The sequence below is a fragment of the Petaurus breviceps genome, unplaced genomic scaffold (genome assembly GCF_028583685.1).
Source record: "Petaurus breviceps papuanus isolate PSGF00001 unplaced genomic scaffold, PetGlider_PUasm1.0 229, whole genome shotgun sequence".
Taxonomy (NCBI): Eukaryota; Metazoa; Chordata; class Mammalia; order Diprotodontia; family Petauridae; genus Petaurus; species Petaurus breviceps.
The window spans coordinates 1059183-1075188 of NW_027185903.1; the positions used below are offsets into that span (position 1 = coordinate 1059183).

Here is a 16006-nt window from a genome sequence, read left to right on the forward strand (position 1 = left end):
TTTACAATCTAGTAGAGGGACAAGACATATGCAAATAATTTCATATAAATTAAAATGTGCTAACTACCTGACAGGAGTGTCAATACAATGTTCTGAGTTCACAGTTAATATTAAGTTCAATTTCTGGCTTATTTTATTGTATGGTTCTGAGTTTTGGAGCCATTCTCATTTCTTACAACTCTCCTGTAATGTGGTTCTTATAGTTGTTTTATAGGAGATTGCTTGTTTTTGTAAACCAAGTGTCATTTTTTTTTAATGACCCTTATACAGAGGAACAGTTGGTTGCATCTCTTATAAACTTAACAGTTAGAGACAGAAACAAAATCATCCGGAATCAGCCATTAACCATGCAGGAAAAGAGAACAATTAAGTAAGTATTGAAACTTTTTCTTTTATACTGAGCTGAATATGAATATCCATGATCTACTCCAGATGCATCTTCAGAGGGTAAGAGAAACTCCTAGTCCAGAAAGTCCATATTATTTGACATTGAAATGCTCACATTTGTTGTTATATTTTTCTAATATGTTTGGTGTCCATTTTAGAATTCAAGAGAATTCTAACTTCATAGTTCAGTCTCTGCTACCGTGTGACCTAGAGTAAATCATTTCACTTTTTGTGACCTTGGTTGCCTCATCTTTAAAATAATAAGGATGAACTATTGAATTTCTTTCTTAAAATTCTGAACTTTGCTTTATTTAAATAAAGCAAGCATTTATAGGATTTTATTTATAGTATTTCTCAAGTTCTTGTCAGGTCTAACATCCCATTCCTGCAACAAGATAACATCACTGAGATGAGCAAGGCTTTTAGTTTCAGGTTCCCAGAGATATTAAAAGCGTTGTTAGCGCAAACTCTTTCTGCAGTGTTTTTGTAGGTTAAAAAAAAAATCATAGAATTTTCTATTCCTAATTTCATTTTTAATATTTGTACCTACTAATATAAACTTTTTTTTTTTAACAAACCCCAGTTAGGGGGAGGCTAGGTGGCACAATGGATAGAACTAGCCCTGGAGTCAGAAGGACCTAAGTTAAAATCCAGCCTCAGACACTTAACACAAAAACTAGCCGTGTGATCTTGGGCAAGTAACTTAACCCCAATTGCCCTCCAAAAAGCAAAAAACAAAAACAAACCCCAGTTAGCACAAGTTCCTTTCTGAACTTAATACTAAGACTGGTGATACAATTCAAAGAGAATGACTTGGAGTACTTTTTGTTTTGTTTTTTTTGGTGAAGACACAGTCTAACTGCAGGATTCTCCCTCCTTAGAATAAATAATGGTGTATAACGTGGGACTGGGGTAAGGTGAAGCTCTCATGTGTTTGTGCTGGAAGTTGTACTGTATTGTCAGGTGTTGAAGCAATAGTAACCTGCTGAGTAGCAGCTTTTTTATAGCCTGATTTTTTTTTCTTAATTCAGTCATTTCAGATGCTTTTTCCTTCTACAGTTGTTATCTGATATACTGCAGTCTTCTTGCCCCCAAAATAGAATCTTTCCTTGTAACAAAGGAAAACAGTTAAGTCAGTCCAATCAGCACAATGAAAGCATCTTTAGTATATGCAAACCAGGCAGCATCCTGAAGGCATCTGTTAGTGAATGCAGAATTCCTTACCAAGTGGAGACATGTATGTGGCATCAATTATCTTTTAGAAGGAATATTGAGCATTGCATTTAATCCAAGTTCAGCTGTCATGGGCTGATTATTAGAATTAGTGAGCACATGGTTTTCCTGCAGTTGCCAAGAGGCTGATGAAATGACCAATCTAACCTGTGAAACAAAGAAAAATTCTTAGTTTTGTGTAGTATGTTTTGCTTCTGCAATGACTGAGGCAGAGCAATAAAAAAAGATGCAAAAAGGGCAGAAACTCACATAGTTTTTAGACTGGCAGTATTTATTTAATTTAATTATTTTATTTAATTTAGTTATCAGTGTCCTAAGATCTTGTTCACTCATCAGACAATTGATGGACTACTGGGGGAACTGAACCTTGTCAATATTTGCATTCTCAATATCAGTAAAACCAAAATACACAAGAAAGTTGCAATTAAATGAAAATAAAAAGATTCCTTGAAAGAACAAATAAAGGTTTCATTGTGTACACAAAAACAACAAGAAACATTTCATGAGACACTTGACTATCTCCCCTTGAGATTCTTGTGAAGAGCATAAACAAAGTAATACAAAGATAATTGGAGTTTATATATTAATGGCTATTGAAGAGGATGAAGAAGAAGACATGTTTTTTGAAAAACTCAACAAGATCCTCTAACCTATTTAATACATACATTGACATTGACTTTAATATGACAGTAGACACAGAAGAAAAGAGTGAAAAATGTGTTGGAAAGTAAATTGTGGGATTAAGAAATGAAAGCAGTCGAAGGCTGGTAGATTATACTAAAATTCCATGACTCTATATTATGAATACTTTATTTTAAAAAGAGAGTTAGGCATTGCATATGGTAAACTCCCCAACATAACAAAAAATAAAAGCGTATATTAATAGACAAGAAATGACTGCCAGTTAGTGTTATAATTAGCTGTTGGCTTAAAGTCTAAGAGTTAGTTAGAGCCAAAGTCAAAATAACACCAAGCCTAGAAGACAGGTCAAGATAAAAAGTTGTACCAGCTCCAAAACTACTTACTGAAATAAGTGATTGATACTCCCAAATGGGAAGTGGACAAAAAAAAAAAAGATATTGATGCTGATTATCACAATTTCTTATACAAGTTTAACTGATATAAGACATTTTCCACAATGAGATAATTTTTTTTTAATTTTCTAAAAAATGTCTCAGTCAGAAAATATTCAATCTCTTTGCAAAGTGGAAAGACATGACAGCCAAGGGTAATACCACTTTATAACAAAAAACTTAATTGTCATATGTTTAAATTAATAATAAAAATGGTACAGAAAAAGGCAGTTGGAGATAAGCATCAATATTACCTTGCAAAAGCATGAAGAGTTTTGGAGGTGAAAACATTTTGGAAAAACTCGGTGTGAGACTCAGCTGAGCTAGATTGCTTCAAGAGCATTTATAGACAACAGTGGGAGAAGTATAACGAATAGACAAATAATAGAACTGTCAACATTTCCATAGAAACCTGTGGAGCTTTGCATGATGAATTTCATTTGGTTATAGCATGTTACCAAAGAAGACTTTCATGCAAGAAGTGGCATAAAAAGATATCAAAGAAAGGGCGGCTAGGTGGTGCAGTGAATAGAGCACCAGTCCTGGAGTCAGGAGGACCTGAGTTCAAATTTGGCCTCAGACACTTAACACAAAAAACTAGTCATGTGACCTTGGGCAAGTCATTTAACCCCAATTGCCCTCCCAAAAGCAAAAAAAAAAAAAAAGATTTTGAAGATATGTATAATCAAAAAGGAGGGGAACAGTCAGGTAATGAGAGTTAGAGGTAACATATAGACAGGCTGAGTACAGAAAGAAGGAAGCCCTCAGCATGCTGGGCAGCATAGGGAATTTCTAGAAGAATATGGAAAAAAAAATAACAGGAGGAAGAAAAAGAATGGGTTTGTTGTCTGCCCCTATGATTGGTTTATACAGAGCAGTGAAATGATGGTATTAGTAAAGTACTGGAGAATAAGCAAACCTATAAAAAGTAATCATTTCAACTAAAGCTTGGAAACAATATCCTGGAATCCTAGATCTTAGAGATCGAGCAGATCTCCTTAGATCGTCTAGTTTTGCCCCTTGCTTTCAAGCAGTTAACTTTATTAACAAGCAATCAACAAGAATTTATTAAGCACCTACTGTGTGCCAGGCACTGGCCTAAACACTTAGGGATACAAAGAAGGCCATAAATGCAGCCCTATTATGTAGATTAGGCAACCCAAGACTGTAGAGGCTGAATGACTTGGCCAAAGACAGAGGTTTTGCAGAGATAAACTAATTAGGTTCAAGTTGTAAGAAGAAGAAAGTTAAAGGGCTTCTATTGGTACGGTATTCATGGCCCAGGCAGGGGTGGGGAACCTGTGGTGCTGAGGCCACATGTGGCCTCTAGGTCCTCAAGTGCAGCCCTTTGACTGAATTCAAACTTCACAGAACAAATCTACATTTGTACATTTGAGGATCTCTAGGTCCTCAAGTGTAGCCCTTTGAATCCAGGGCCTGAAAAGGCCACACTTGAAGACCTAGAGGGCCACATGTGACTTCAAGACTGCAGGTTCCCCATCCTGCTTAGAGAAAGAAGAATAAAGAAATAAGAACAGAGAGGCATCATTGGATAGTGGGGAGATCATTGGACTTGGATTTAGGAAAAGGGAATTCTAGTTTCAGTTCTAGCAAAGTTATATGATATTGGGCAAGGTGCTTTATCTCTCGGTCTTGATTGTCCCATCTATAAATGATTTTTGGCAATACCACCATTCTGATCTGTTCTAATACACAGGTAAATGACAAAGTTCTCTTCCTCAAAAGAAAGTTTACCAAAGCATTGAGATATTTTAATTATATCTTATGGTACTGGGAGAAAGGGGGAACTTGAATAGCGGTGGTGTTTATCACTCTCTTCTATTCCACACAGGAAAAAAGTTAATATAGAGAAAGAGAAATCTGCCAACTCTGTTGGTCACTTCAATTGCTGTACCCAGTGCCTGACTGCAACAGCACTGGTAAGCCAGCTTTTGCCTTACTAGTCTATTTATTGGGAAAAAAGAGTTTAGGAGGAGGAGGGAAAGAGGCTGATGAATAAAAGGGACAAGTGGGTGGAGAAGAAAAACTATCCTGATTTACCTTTGAGAGTTAGTGAGCTACACAGAAAGATCAGTCACTTAAAGTCAGGTGAGACATGGGTTCAAATTTATTTTATTTTATTTTGTGTTTATTTAGTATTTAATTTTTCCTCAGTTATATGAAAACAGCAATTTTTTAACATTTGTTTTTAAAACTCTGAGTTCCAAATTCTCTCCCTTTCTCCCTCCCCATCCCCTCTCAATGAGAAGGCAAGCAATTCAGTATAGGTTATACATGTGTAGTCATCCAAAACATATCCATAATAGTCATGTTGTGAAAGAAAACATAGAGGGGCGGCCAGGTAGCACAGCGAGTAAGAGCACCGGCTCCAGTGTTGAGAAGACCTGGAGATCGAATCCCGGGCTCGGACACTTAGCACCCACCCAGAAACACCTGGCCGTGTAACCTTGAGCAAGTTACTTAACCCCAATTGCTTAGGGGCGGCCAGGTGGCTCAGCGAGTAAGGGCACCGGCTCCAGTGTCGGGATGACCTGGATCAAGTCTGGGCTCAGATACTCAGCACCACACCCAGAAATAACTGGCCGTGTAACCTTGAGCAAGTTACTTAACCCTGATTGCTTTAAAAAAAAAAAAAAGAAAGAAAACATAGATTAAAAAAAGAAAAAGTGAAGAAAATAATAGTGAAAAAAATCGTGAAAAAAAAGGAAAAAGAAAGTGAAAAAAAAAGTTGCTTCCATCTGTATTCAGACACTGTCAGTTCTTTCTCTGGGGACAGATAGCATTTTTCATCCTAAACCCTTCAGAGTTGTCATGGATCCCTGTATTGCTGGGAATAGTTAAGTCGTTCACAGCTGATCATCTTACAATATTATTATTACTTCATACCCATTACTTTTCACTTTACATCAATCCATGTAAGTCTTTTTAGCTGGTTTTTTTTTGGTCATTCAAAAATTTTTTTCAGTTACTATTGCTACCTGTATTTCCCTCCATCCTATTCCCCGTGCCACTGTTTATTCTATTCTCTCTCTCCTTTCACCATGGGTTCAAATTTTGCCTTTAACACTTCCTACCTGAGTGACTCTGGGCAGGTCACTTAATGTCTCTGAGCCTGAGTTTCATCATGTATAAAATGGGGGCATAATACCTGAAACATTAGTGTCCACTGACCATATTACTTGACTCAGATTTATTGGACAAGATCAAATGAGGTAATATACATAAAGTGCTCTGTAAATCTCAATGTATTACATATACGTCTGAAGGAAATCCATTATTTCCCAATTCAGGAACATAGAAATTAGGATGCACTGAACAGGAAAATAGGAGTGGTTCAAAACATCAATAGTCTGCCCCTCAAAGTTGAATTTATTTCATCTGAAAATTTTTTAAGTTATGCAATTGAGTTTTTGCATTTTGTTTTTCATCATTTCCTCTAATTTGTGATTAATTAAGAATTTAAGGAGGCAGCTAAGTGGCATTGTGAATAGAGTGCTGGGCCTGGAATCAGAAAGACTTGAGTTCAAATCCAACCTCAGACTTTAATAGCCTGTCACCTTGGGCAAGTCACTTACCACTGCTTGCCTCAGTTTCTTCATCTGTAAAACTGGGATAATAGTAACACCTACCTCCCAAGGGTTGTTGTGAGGGTCAAGTGATAGAATAATTGTAAAGCACTTATATGAGTGCTTGGCACTATATAAATGCTAGCTTTTATTATCATTATTAAGAATTTACCACCTCAAGCACTGCATGAATGTTAGTTATTATTACTATCATTAGTAGTAGTATTATTATCATTATAAGAATTTAATCTCTTGGGGTGGGTAGGTGGCACAGTGAACAGAGCACTGGCCCTGGAGTCAGGAGGACCTGAGTTCAAATCCGGCCTTAGACACTTAACACTTACTAGTTGTGTGATCTTGGGCAAGTCACTTAACCCCAACTGCCCAGCCTTCCTCCCTCCAAAAAGCAAAAAAAAAAAGTTTACTCTCTCTCCATAGGTCCATATCTTCTAGTCCAAAAGTTGGACTTTGAGTGGTAGAATTGAAAAAAAAAAAGCAGAAGTTATTTGACTATGATTTCCAGTGTATTTACGTCTCTGGTATTGGGATAAAGTGCTGCAGGCTATTCAATAGACTTATTTTACATAGCCAACATTTATCTAGTGCTTGTATTTTTACAAAGTACTTTCACATATAATATCTCATTTGTTCCCCCAAACTATCGCTATGAGAGAGAATTCCAAAACGTATTCTTATTGCCAATTTTACAGATCAGGAAACCGAGGTCCAGATAAGTTCTGACTTGCCTAAAGTAACACAAAAGTGGTAAGTGGAAGGACTTTTGAGGGATTTGAGCATAATTTCTGGGTTGTAACTTGATCTACCTAAAGTCTTAGAACTTGAAAAGACTTTGGGGACAATATGATCTGAATTTAGAAGGGACCTTTAGAAAAGTCCCAATCTCTTTCTATAGATGAAGAAATGGAGGTCTAGGGAAGGGAAGAGATTTGACCAGTCAGATAGGTAGCAAGTGGCAGCATCAGGATTCTGGCCTTCTATAGTGACTGTGTCTCTCTTTGTTTTTCTTTTTGGAGGGCAATTGGGGTTAAGTGACTTGCCCAAGGTCACACGGCTAGTTTTTGTGTTAAGTGCCTGAGGCCGGATCCGAACCCAGGTCCTCCTGACTCCAGGGTCAGTGCTCTATTCACTGCGCCACCTAGCTCCCCCCTTGTGTCTCTCTTTCAATGAAGCCCAGGATCAAATTCACTTTTCCGATCATCATGTCACAGTGTTGACTCATGTTGACCCATGTCCACCAAAACCCCCAGCTCTTTTCTAGACAGACCACTATCTAGCTATCTCATCACTTGCTTTCTTTTCTTTTTTAAATTCTAGTACTATCAGCATTTTAATAGCACCGTGTCAGAATTTTTCCAGTCATTATATGTGTGGGAGAGGACCCTCAAGATTATCGGCAGTAAATTTGGAACAAGTGTACTTTCCTACTTCAGTTTCCTGATGTGGCTCCTCAAGTTTAACATTTTTTCATTTGTCGTGAACTTTAGCTTCATCATCATTCCTCAGCTTACAGAGTCAAAGCCAAACAATCTTCACTTCACCAGTCTGGAGCTTCTCACTGGAGCAGTATGTATTTGACAGCATTCTGATTTCTAAGTTGCGTTTGGTGGGGTGGCCAAAGCTAGACATTACACATTTTTATTCTGTGAGCCTAAACCCAAACAAACATGACAGATCATTTGTGATTCCAAAGGTAGCAATTGGGTAACTCCCCAGAGAAATGCACATGAAAGGGTATGTGGCAGGAGGGAATAGAATAAGAATTCCATTTGGTTTCACCTTCCATAAAGCAGCCCTGTTTTTTTCATAGGAATTAGAGTAATTTTGTCATCAGTATTTTCTCTCAGTTTGAATCATTGGCTGAATTAGGGGGAGTCTCTCTCTTCTTACACTCTCCTTTCTGCTTTTCTTCTAAAAGCAATGTTACACTATCATGCAGAATGAGAGGGGAATCAAATGTATATAAATAAATATATATGTGTGTATGTGTGTGCTCAGACATGCATGTGCATGTATTATTGTATGTATTTATTTTTATTCTATTTGGGGGTACTGCCATTGTTCTCCCTTGGAATATCTTCTTTTCTCCTTTTTTTTTCTTGATATTTTATCAAGGCTCAGCTGAAGTTCCACCCCTACCATAAAACTATTCTTAATCCGTCCAGTTTATAGTGATCAAATTCTTCCTCCTTTAACACTTTTCATCTGCATTACTTTTTTGGAGTTTAAGTTTTTTTTTATTTTTACATATGCATGTATTGTTTTTTTCACTGGATTATAAATACCTTGAGACCAGGGACTGCTTGTTATACTCCTTTGTATATTAGCTCATTTACCTAGGACAGAAGTTCAATAAATAGATGTTGAAATAAGTAGGCCTTAGGAAGATGAGAAAAGGCCTGTACAATATCATGTCTCCCAATATTTCAACATTTCTTTTATAATTACTTTTAAAAGTGGGAAACAAAGTGATGGCAAATAAATAAAAACACAATTTAAGCAAAATAAAATTCAATTATTAACCATGGAAAATAAATAAATAAATGAAAGCAATGTTAGAATCGAACCAGCTAAGCCAGAGAAACTCGTGTACTTAGAGATGAAAACCTCACAGGAAAGTCCCTTCTTTGCTAGTTATTCATGACTTGGCTCCTTCCCATTTTTCTGAGAAGGCTATTAAAGTCATGTTAGGACACATTCTGCCTGATGTATTCCACATTATTGTCCAGTGCCTAACCCTCTTTTTTCCTTTGTTGTGAATGTCTATGTTTCCCTTTTTGCCAGTGGGCCCAGGAGAGGTAAGTTTCATACTTTGTGTGGCTGAGTGTTTGCTTTGTGTGCATTTGTGAGAGGACAAGAACTATTTGGACATGAGGAAAGAGTTCATTGAGTTATCTGGGGGTGGTGACCACTGATAAGAATTAGCCTCAGTTTCGTGGCACAGCAGACTGAATGCTGGGCCTGGAATAGGAAAGTCCTGAGTTTACACCCTCCCAGCTCTGTGACTCTGGACAATCTTAATCTCTCTCAAAGTTACTTTCCTCTTTTTTTTTTTTTTTTTTTTTGCTTTTTGGAGGGGGGAGGTCAGGGCAATTGGGGTTAAGTGACTTGTCCAAGGTCACATGGCTAGTAAGTGTTAAGTAAGTTAAGATCAGATTTGAACTCAGGTCCTCCTGACTCCAGGGTTGGTGCTCTATTCACTGTGCCACCTAGCTGCCCCTCAAAGTTAGTTTTCTAAACTATAAATTAGAGAATTATAATGGCACCCACCTTCCAGGGTTTTTGTGAGTATCAAATGAGATAACATTTGTAAAGTGCATAGCACAGGGCTTGGATATACAGTAGGCACTTAATAAATTCTTGTTGAGTATAGTTCTGAGGTTCTTTTGTTGTTCAATTGTGTCTAACTCTTTGTGACCTCATTTTTTTTTTTTACAAAGATACTGAAGTGGCTTGCCATTTCCTTTTCCAGTTCATTTTACAAATAAGGAAACCAAGGCAAAGAGGGTTAACTGACTTGCCCAGTGTGACATAACTGAGTGTCTAAGTCTGTACCAATGTAGAGATATCTGAGAAAGAGATAGTGACCTCCCTCACTAATTTTCCCTAAGAGAAACTTAAGACATATTATCTGAAGGCATATTTCACATTATAACTTCCCATCATAAAACAAGATCATAAACTTTTGGTAATATAACTTTACTTTTTTTTTGAGGGGGTAGACAGGGCAATTGGGGTTAAGTGACTTGCTCAAGGTCACACAACTAAGTGTTAAGTGTCTGAGGCCAGATTTGAACTCAGGTCCTCCTGACACAAGAGCTGGTGTTCTGTTCATTGTACCACCTAGCCGTCCCAGGTAATTTAACTTTGATTCCTTAAAATGTGTTAGATCTTTTACATGTGTTTTTTTTTCTTTAAAAAAATCTTTTTCATGCATTTATAATATATTCCTTCCACTGCCTCTCCCAAATTAAACCAAAAAAGAAAAAAGTCCTCATTATAAACATTCATTGTCTGGAAGAGCAAACATTCACATTAGCCAGACCCCAAAAAGTAAATTTCTTCATTTTTAAGTCTATCACCTCTCTGGCAGAAGGTGAGTGGCATGTTTCATCTTCTGTTTTCTGAACTGGTGGTTTATCATTGCATTGAGCAGAATTCTAAAGTCTTTCAAAGTTGTTTTTCTCTATTATGTTTTTGCTATAATGCATTTTTTTTCTCCTATTTCTGCTCATTTCACTCTGCAATCAGTTCATAGAAATCTCAGTCTTTTCCTGAAACTATCCATTTAATCATTTCTTAGGGCACATAAAATTCTATTGCATTAATTTGTTTATCCATTCCCCAAAGGTACACATTCTCTGGGTTTCCATCTTTCAGCTAACTAGAAATATTTTCATATATAAACAGAGAGATAGATAGACAGACAGACAGACACAAATATGTATATGTCTGTATCTAACTCATCTATCAATCAAGAAAAAGACAGAGTTCCTTTTCTCTTTCTTTGAACTCTTTGGGGTATAGTCAGCTCAAAGAATAGTCACAGTTTAACAACTTCTGAGGGCATAGTTCCAAATGCCCCACTTGTTTTTTTTACAAAGGTCTACATTTTGAGCACTTACTAAGTGTCTAGTCCCATATTAAGTGTTGTGGGAATGGTTGGGTAGGGAAAAATAAGAAAAATAAAAGATGCGGTCTTTGTCTTTAGAGAGCAAAAGATACACATCTGAAGCAATTTAAAGATAATTACAAAGAAATAGGAAAAAATGTAATCATAGGGTGCAGGTTTAATATAGAAGTGATGGGATAATAAAAAATAAAGTAATAAAGAAGTAATAAGGAAGGACTTCTTAGAGGAGGTGAGCTTTGAGCTTATTACTTTCCTTACTTCAGTACAGAAGCTCTATCACTGGCATGGAATAGGAACTTTGTAACCAATAAGAACCAAGTGATAGATAGTTCAATGCACTCAACATCCACTGGGAGAAATTTCTTAGCCTATTCTTAGTCCCTAGTCGAGTCAAGAAAACAAGCATTCATTTAGTGCCTACTATGTGCCAGGCACTATGCTAAGGGAGAAAAAGAAAGACAAAAAGCAATCCCTGGTCTCTAAGAGGTTACACTTGGCTTAACTTAAATATGCTTGAAAAGTAATTTTCTTCATGGGGGTGGAATCAGGAGAAGATCAAGTTCCCAAATTTTGTTCACCACAGAATCTCAGGGCTTTTATTTTCAGAGATGACTGGATTCCTTTCCAGCCAATGTTTCATAGTGATAAAAGTTTCTCTAGGTTTGCGAGCAGTGGAGGGTGGGAGAGGCTGAACATTTGAAAAACTCAGTTGCCCAATTTCCTACCAAACTGAAAAGTAACCAATCCAAACTACTCAGTTCATTTGTTTATTCTCCAGAGAAGTGGTGTGACTTAGAGTTCACCATATCATTTCAGGGTTCTTTTCTTTCATTTCAGGGTTATTTTCAAGAAACGGTGATGTATTATGGCTTTTATAGCAATTCAACTATCAAGCAGAAAGGAATCAACACCACTTACAACATGCAGCTGGCATATATTTTCACAATCGGACTGTACTTGATCATCTGCTTCTTTTCCTTACTCTATAGGTATGGAGTTCCGTGTCTTTATGTTCAAAGCTTCCTCTCACACTTAGACAAAATTGTCCAAAATGTGTGCTATGAATCACTCTCGATAGCCTAGAACTTAAAAGGCAAGTTCAGAGTAAAGAAATAAAAAGTTTCACTATTTTTGCACATCTTGTTTTTGAATTACTATCCTTTGGGTTTTAAAAAATATTTTATTCATTTTAAATATATTCCCCTTTTTGCACATGATAAAATAGAAGGCTCAGAGAGGTTGTGACATACCCAGTGTTCCACAACTATAAATGAGAAAGTCAAGACGTGAACCAAACCAAGCAATGTTATTTCCTCTACAATACATTGTCACTGGAGTTCTGTTATAAGGTTGTTTTGGGAGTGCACATATAGTAGAATTTTGGGGGGACCCAATAGGATTGTTACTTATCAATCAGGGCTCCTTAAGTCAGGGACAGATAATAGCAGTAAGGTGTCACTTAAAAGTGAAGCAAGTAGGGGCGGCCAGGTAGCACAGTGAGTAAGAGCACCGGCTCCAGTGTTGAGAAGACCTGGAGATCGAACCCCGGGCTCAGACACTTAGCACCCACCCAGAAACACCTGGCCGTGTAACCTTGAGCAAGTTACTTAACCCCAATTGCTTTAAAAAAAAAAAGTGAAGCAAGTAGCTATTTATTCTGACTGGTTGGGATAAATAACAAGATGCACAGTATCTACCTTGAACTTGATGTGAGTTTATGAATTTTGGGGGTAGCATTCATAAATTAAATTGAACATTATTCAAAATAACAGGTGGTTATACAAAAAAGAATAGTACTATTGGAGAAAAATGTATATTCTTAGCTCCAGCAGGTAGGTAAGGGAGTTATCATCTGAGTATGTCGCTAATTTCACTAAATCAAAGAAATCTGCCTATTAGGCCAGACAGGAAATAGAGTTTTCCCAGGAATCCTTCTGGAATCCTTCCCCTTCAATAGTTAAGTCTTTTTTGTACTGATAAGAGGTAAAAAGGAAACACTAAAGGACATTGGGGTCATTTACAGCAAATGACTGATATAGAACAAAATGGAGGCAACATGTTCTGGAGCAGGACCCTTTCTAAGCAGGGAAGGATCTATGTTTTATACAAACATGCCATGGGAATTCCTGATGGGATACCAGGGATATGATAAGAGAGAGTAAGGAAAGGGAGGTGAGGAGGCTCTCTGGAAACTGCCAACCTTAGGAAACTTACTGAAGTCAGTCTCTGAGGTTCACCATGGTACTTACCTTACGAGGTAAACTTTAGGACAAAATTATTAGGGTAATCCAGTACCAGAGGTACTTCCTCTAAATGCTCCTGGTACTTTGTTTATATCCCTTATGCATTTAGATACCCTCTGCTTTGTATTATAGTTGCACACGTGCCTGTCGTCTCCCACATTAGACTGTAAACTCCTTGAGGGCAAGGACTGTGATGTATTCATCATTGCAAAGCCCTCAACTTCTAGACCAGTAATCTGAACAAAAGTTTTTCAATAAATATTGAGTTGGATTGAACCAAATGTAATAGCAGATGGTATACTTCCTTTCCCCTAATAGAGATATATGTCTATTTGGGACTTTGCTTACATATGTAAAGTAATTACCCTGAGGGTCCTGTTAATTAAAGTGGCTTCCCAGAAAACCTTTTAGAATTGAATAAATAGTAGTCAACCTATACTAAGGTCCAGCTTTTTGATGGAAATGACACTGGGTGTGTTGCTTTTTTGCCTCTCATAGCATGGCCTGTTCTTTCCGAAATAACTTCATTAACCCCCACATCTACTCCAGAGGGACTGCTAAGCTTGTCTTTTCCTGGGATTTCACCATCACCCATGAAAAAGCTGTGAAACGAAAGCAAAGAAATCTTACCATTGAACTCAAGGTATAGACCTGCTAAGCTCATCTTCCCTCCTTCTACCTGTCATCTAACTTTTCCTCTGTGATGTCTTAAGAGTTAGCCTCTCAACATTTGGGCTCCATGGTACTGATGCGTTGCCCCTAACTTTTTGTGTCTTATATCACCATTGTTATCCCAAATATCCTTTTCATTTATTTTTACATGCATTTTCAAACATAGCTATGTGGGGATTTGTTTTGCCAGACTATGTAGAGATACATTAAAGAATTAAAAAAAAATAAATATGGGGGGACACACAGAATTGCAAGGGACAGATTGATTTTTTAAAATGTTACTTTAAAAATTTTTGAAAGTTTTTTTTAAGTAATCATTTTTTTTTCTTCCTCTCCCCTTCTGTCCTGTGATATAATCTAGCCATTCCCTTCCCAATCTTTATTTTCTGGGCCCAACATCTGACTCTTTTGCTCCCCTTAGACTATTTGGTTCCTGGAAAACTGTTCCCTCTTGTCCTGCCTCTGGATGTGGGGATGACTTGTCTCTTGGGAGAGTTGGGGTGGGAGTGGGGGGGGTCATTGTTTGTTGCTGACATGATAGGAGCATTAATGAATCACCTGAAAATTCCTTCTGGTTGCAGGAGAATCTGTCGGAAATCTGGCATGAGAATGTGATCACACCTGTCAAGCAGAGGTTATCTCATTTTTGTATCCACCTGGTAGCCTGGATAGTTTCCACAGGGGTGGCTATTGCCTGCTGTGTAGCTGTTTATTACCTGGCTTTTAATAACTTAAAGGTAACTCCTGAGAGGGGGAAAAGATAACACAAGATACAGGGAACAGTACTAGACTAGAGATGAGACCATTCCTGTTCCAATCCTGACAGTCTCTAACTAGCTAAGTGAGCTTTATAAGTCTCTTAATTTGTGTTTTTTTTTTAATTTTGATTTGTTTTGGATTTTGGAGGGCAATTGGGGTTAAGTGATTTGCCCAAGGTCACACAGCTAGTAAGTGTTAAGTGTCTGAGGTCGGATTTGAACTCAGGTCCTCCTGACTCCAGGGCTGATGCTCTATTCACTGTGCCACATAGCCTTCTCCAAGTCTCTTAATTTCTTTGTGTTTTAGCTTCATGGCTTGTAAAATGGGGATAATAAGATCAAGCATGATGGTACACACTTGTAATCCCTACTCATGGTGGGACTGAGAATGGCAGACTGTATCAGCTCTGGAGTTCTAAACTGCAGTGGGCTAAACCAATTGGGTGTCTGCACTAGCCCCAGCACCAATATGGTGGGTCCTTTTGAGTGGAGGGAGGAAAGACACCTGACTGCCTAAGGAGGAGTCAAAGCTCTCATTTGGATAAGCAGTAGGATAGATCATTGAGTGCCTGCTGCATTTCCAACCTGGATGGGGTAGGCAAAGCCAGTCTCAAAAACACCAAACAGTTAGGATTAATAATAAGTACCTGCCCTACCAAATTCATAGAGCTGTTGTAGAGGTCTAATAGGATTGAGAGAGAGAATGGATGAATAAAAAAGCATTTATTAAGTGCTTGCTATATACCAATCATTCCACTAAGTATTGGAGATAACAAATGGAAAAGTAAGATACACAGACCCTGTTCTCAATGAGACCTGATATGTAGGGGAGTTGGGCAGAGTCATATAGAAAAGTCCTGTGGTCTTTAGGAGGTGTGAATACTTAGCAAAAAGTACAAAACACTCACAATGTAAATTATTGTTAGTATTAATAAAGACTCTCCCCACCCCTGTACCTCTGAAGAAGAGAAAGTTTATAAATCTCCAGATTCTTGGGGCTACCTCCATTCCAGATGATGAACAAGGGCCTATGGTTATGGAGAAAAAAGTTTCATAGAGTTCCCATTTCCCTCTTACTAATCAACACAGGGAAGGTATTTAGCATTAAGGGAAATTAGGAAAGGCTCCTGTAGAAGGTGAGATTTTAGCTGGGATTTGTAGGAGGACAAGGAAGCCATGAGTTGGAGACGAGAAGGGAGAGCCTTCCAGGCATAGGAGACAGCCCAGAGAAAATGCGCAGGAAAAAAGAAAAGAAAAGAAAAGAAAATGCCCAGAGCTGAGGGATGGATGGAGTGTCTTGTTTTACCCTACACTTTCCATAAGGTCTAAGAAGACTAGAAAGGCAGGAGGAGGCTAGGTTATGAAGGGCTTTGAACCCCAAATGGAGGGTTTATTAATTTAC

General features: G+C 37.8%; 1 protein-coding gene across 1 annotated transcript in view; it reads left to right on the forward strand.

Annotated features, from left to right (window-relative positions):
* The window catches only part of TMC5 (transmembrane channel like 5), a 145313-nt gene that overhangs the window by 92454 nt on the left and 36853 nt on the right, over nt 1-16006 (forward strand). The window contains 7 exon segments of the mRNA XM_069095969.1: nt 271-370; nt 4546-4633; nt 7616-7864; nt 11769-11932; nt 13073-13089; nt 13603-13817; nt 14428-14583. Of these exon segments, the coding sequence (XP_068952070.1) occupies nt 271-370; nt 4546-4633; nt 7616-7864; nt 11769-11932; nt 13073-13089; nt 13603-13817; nt 14428-14583 (989 nt within the window).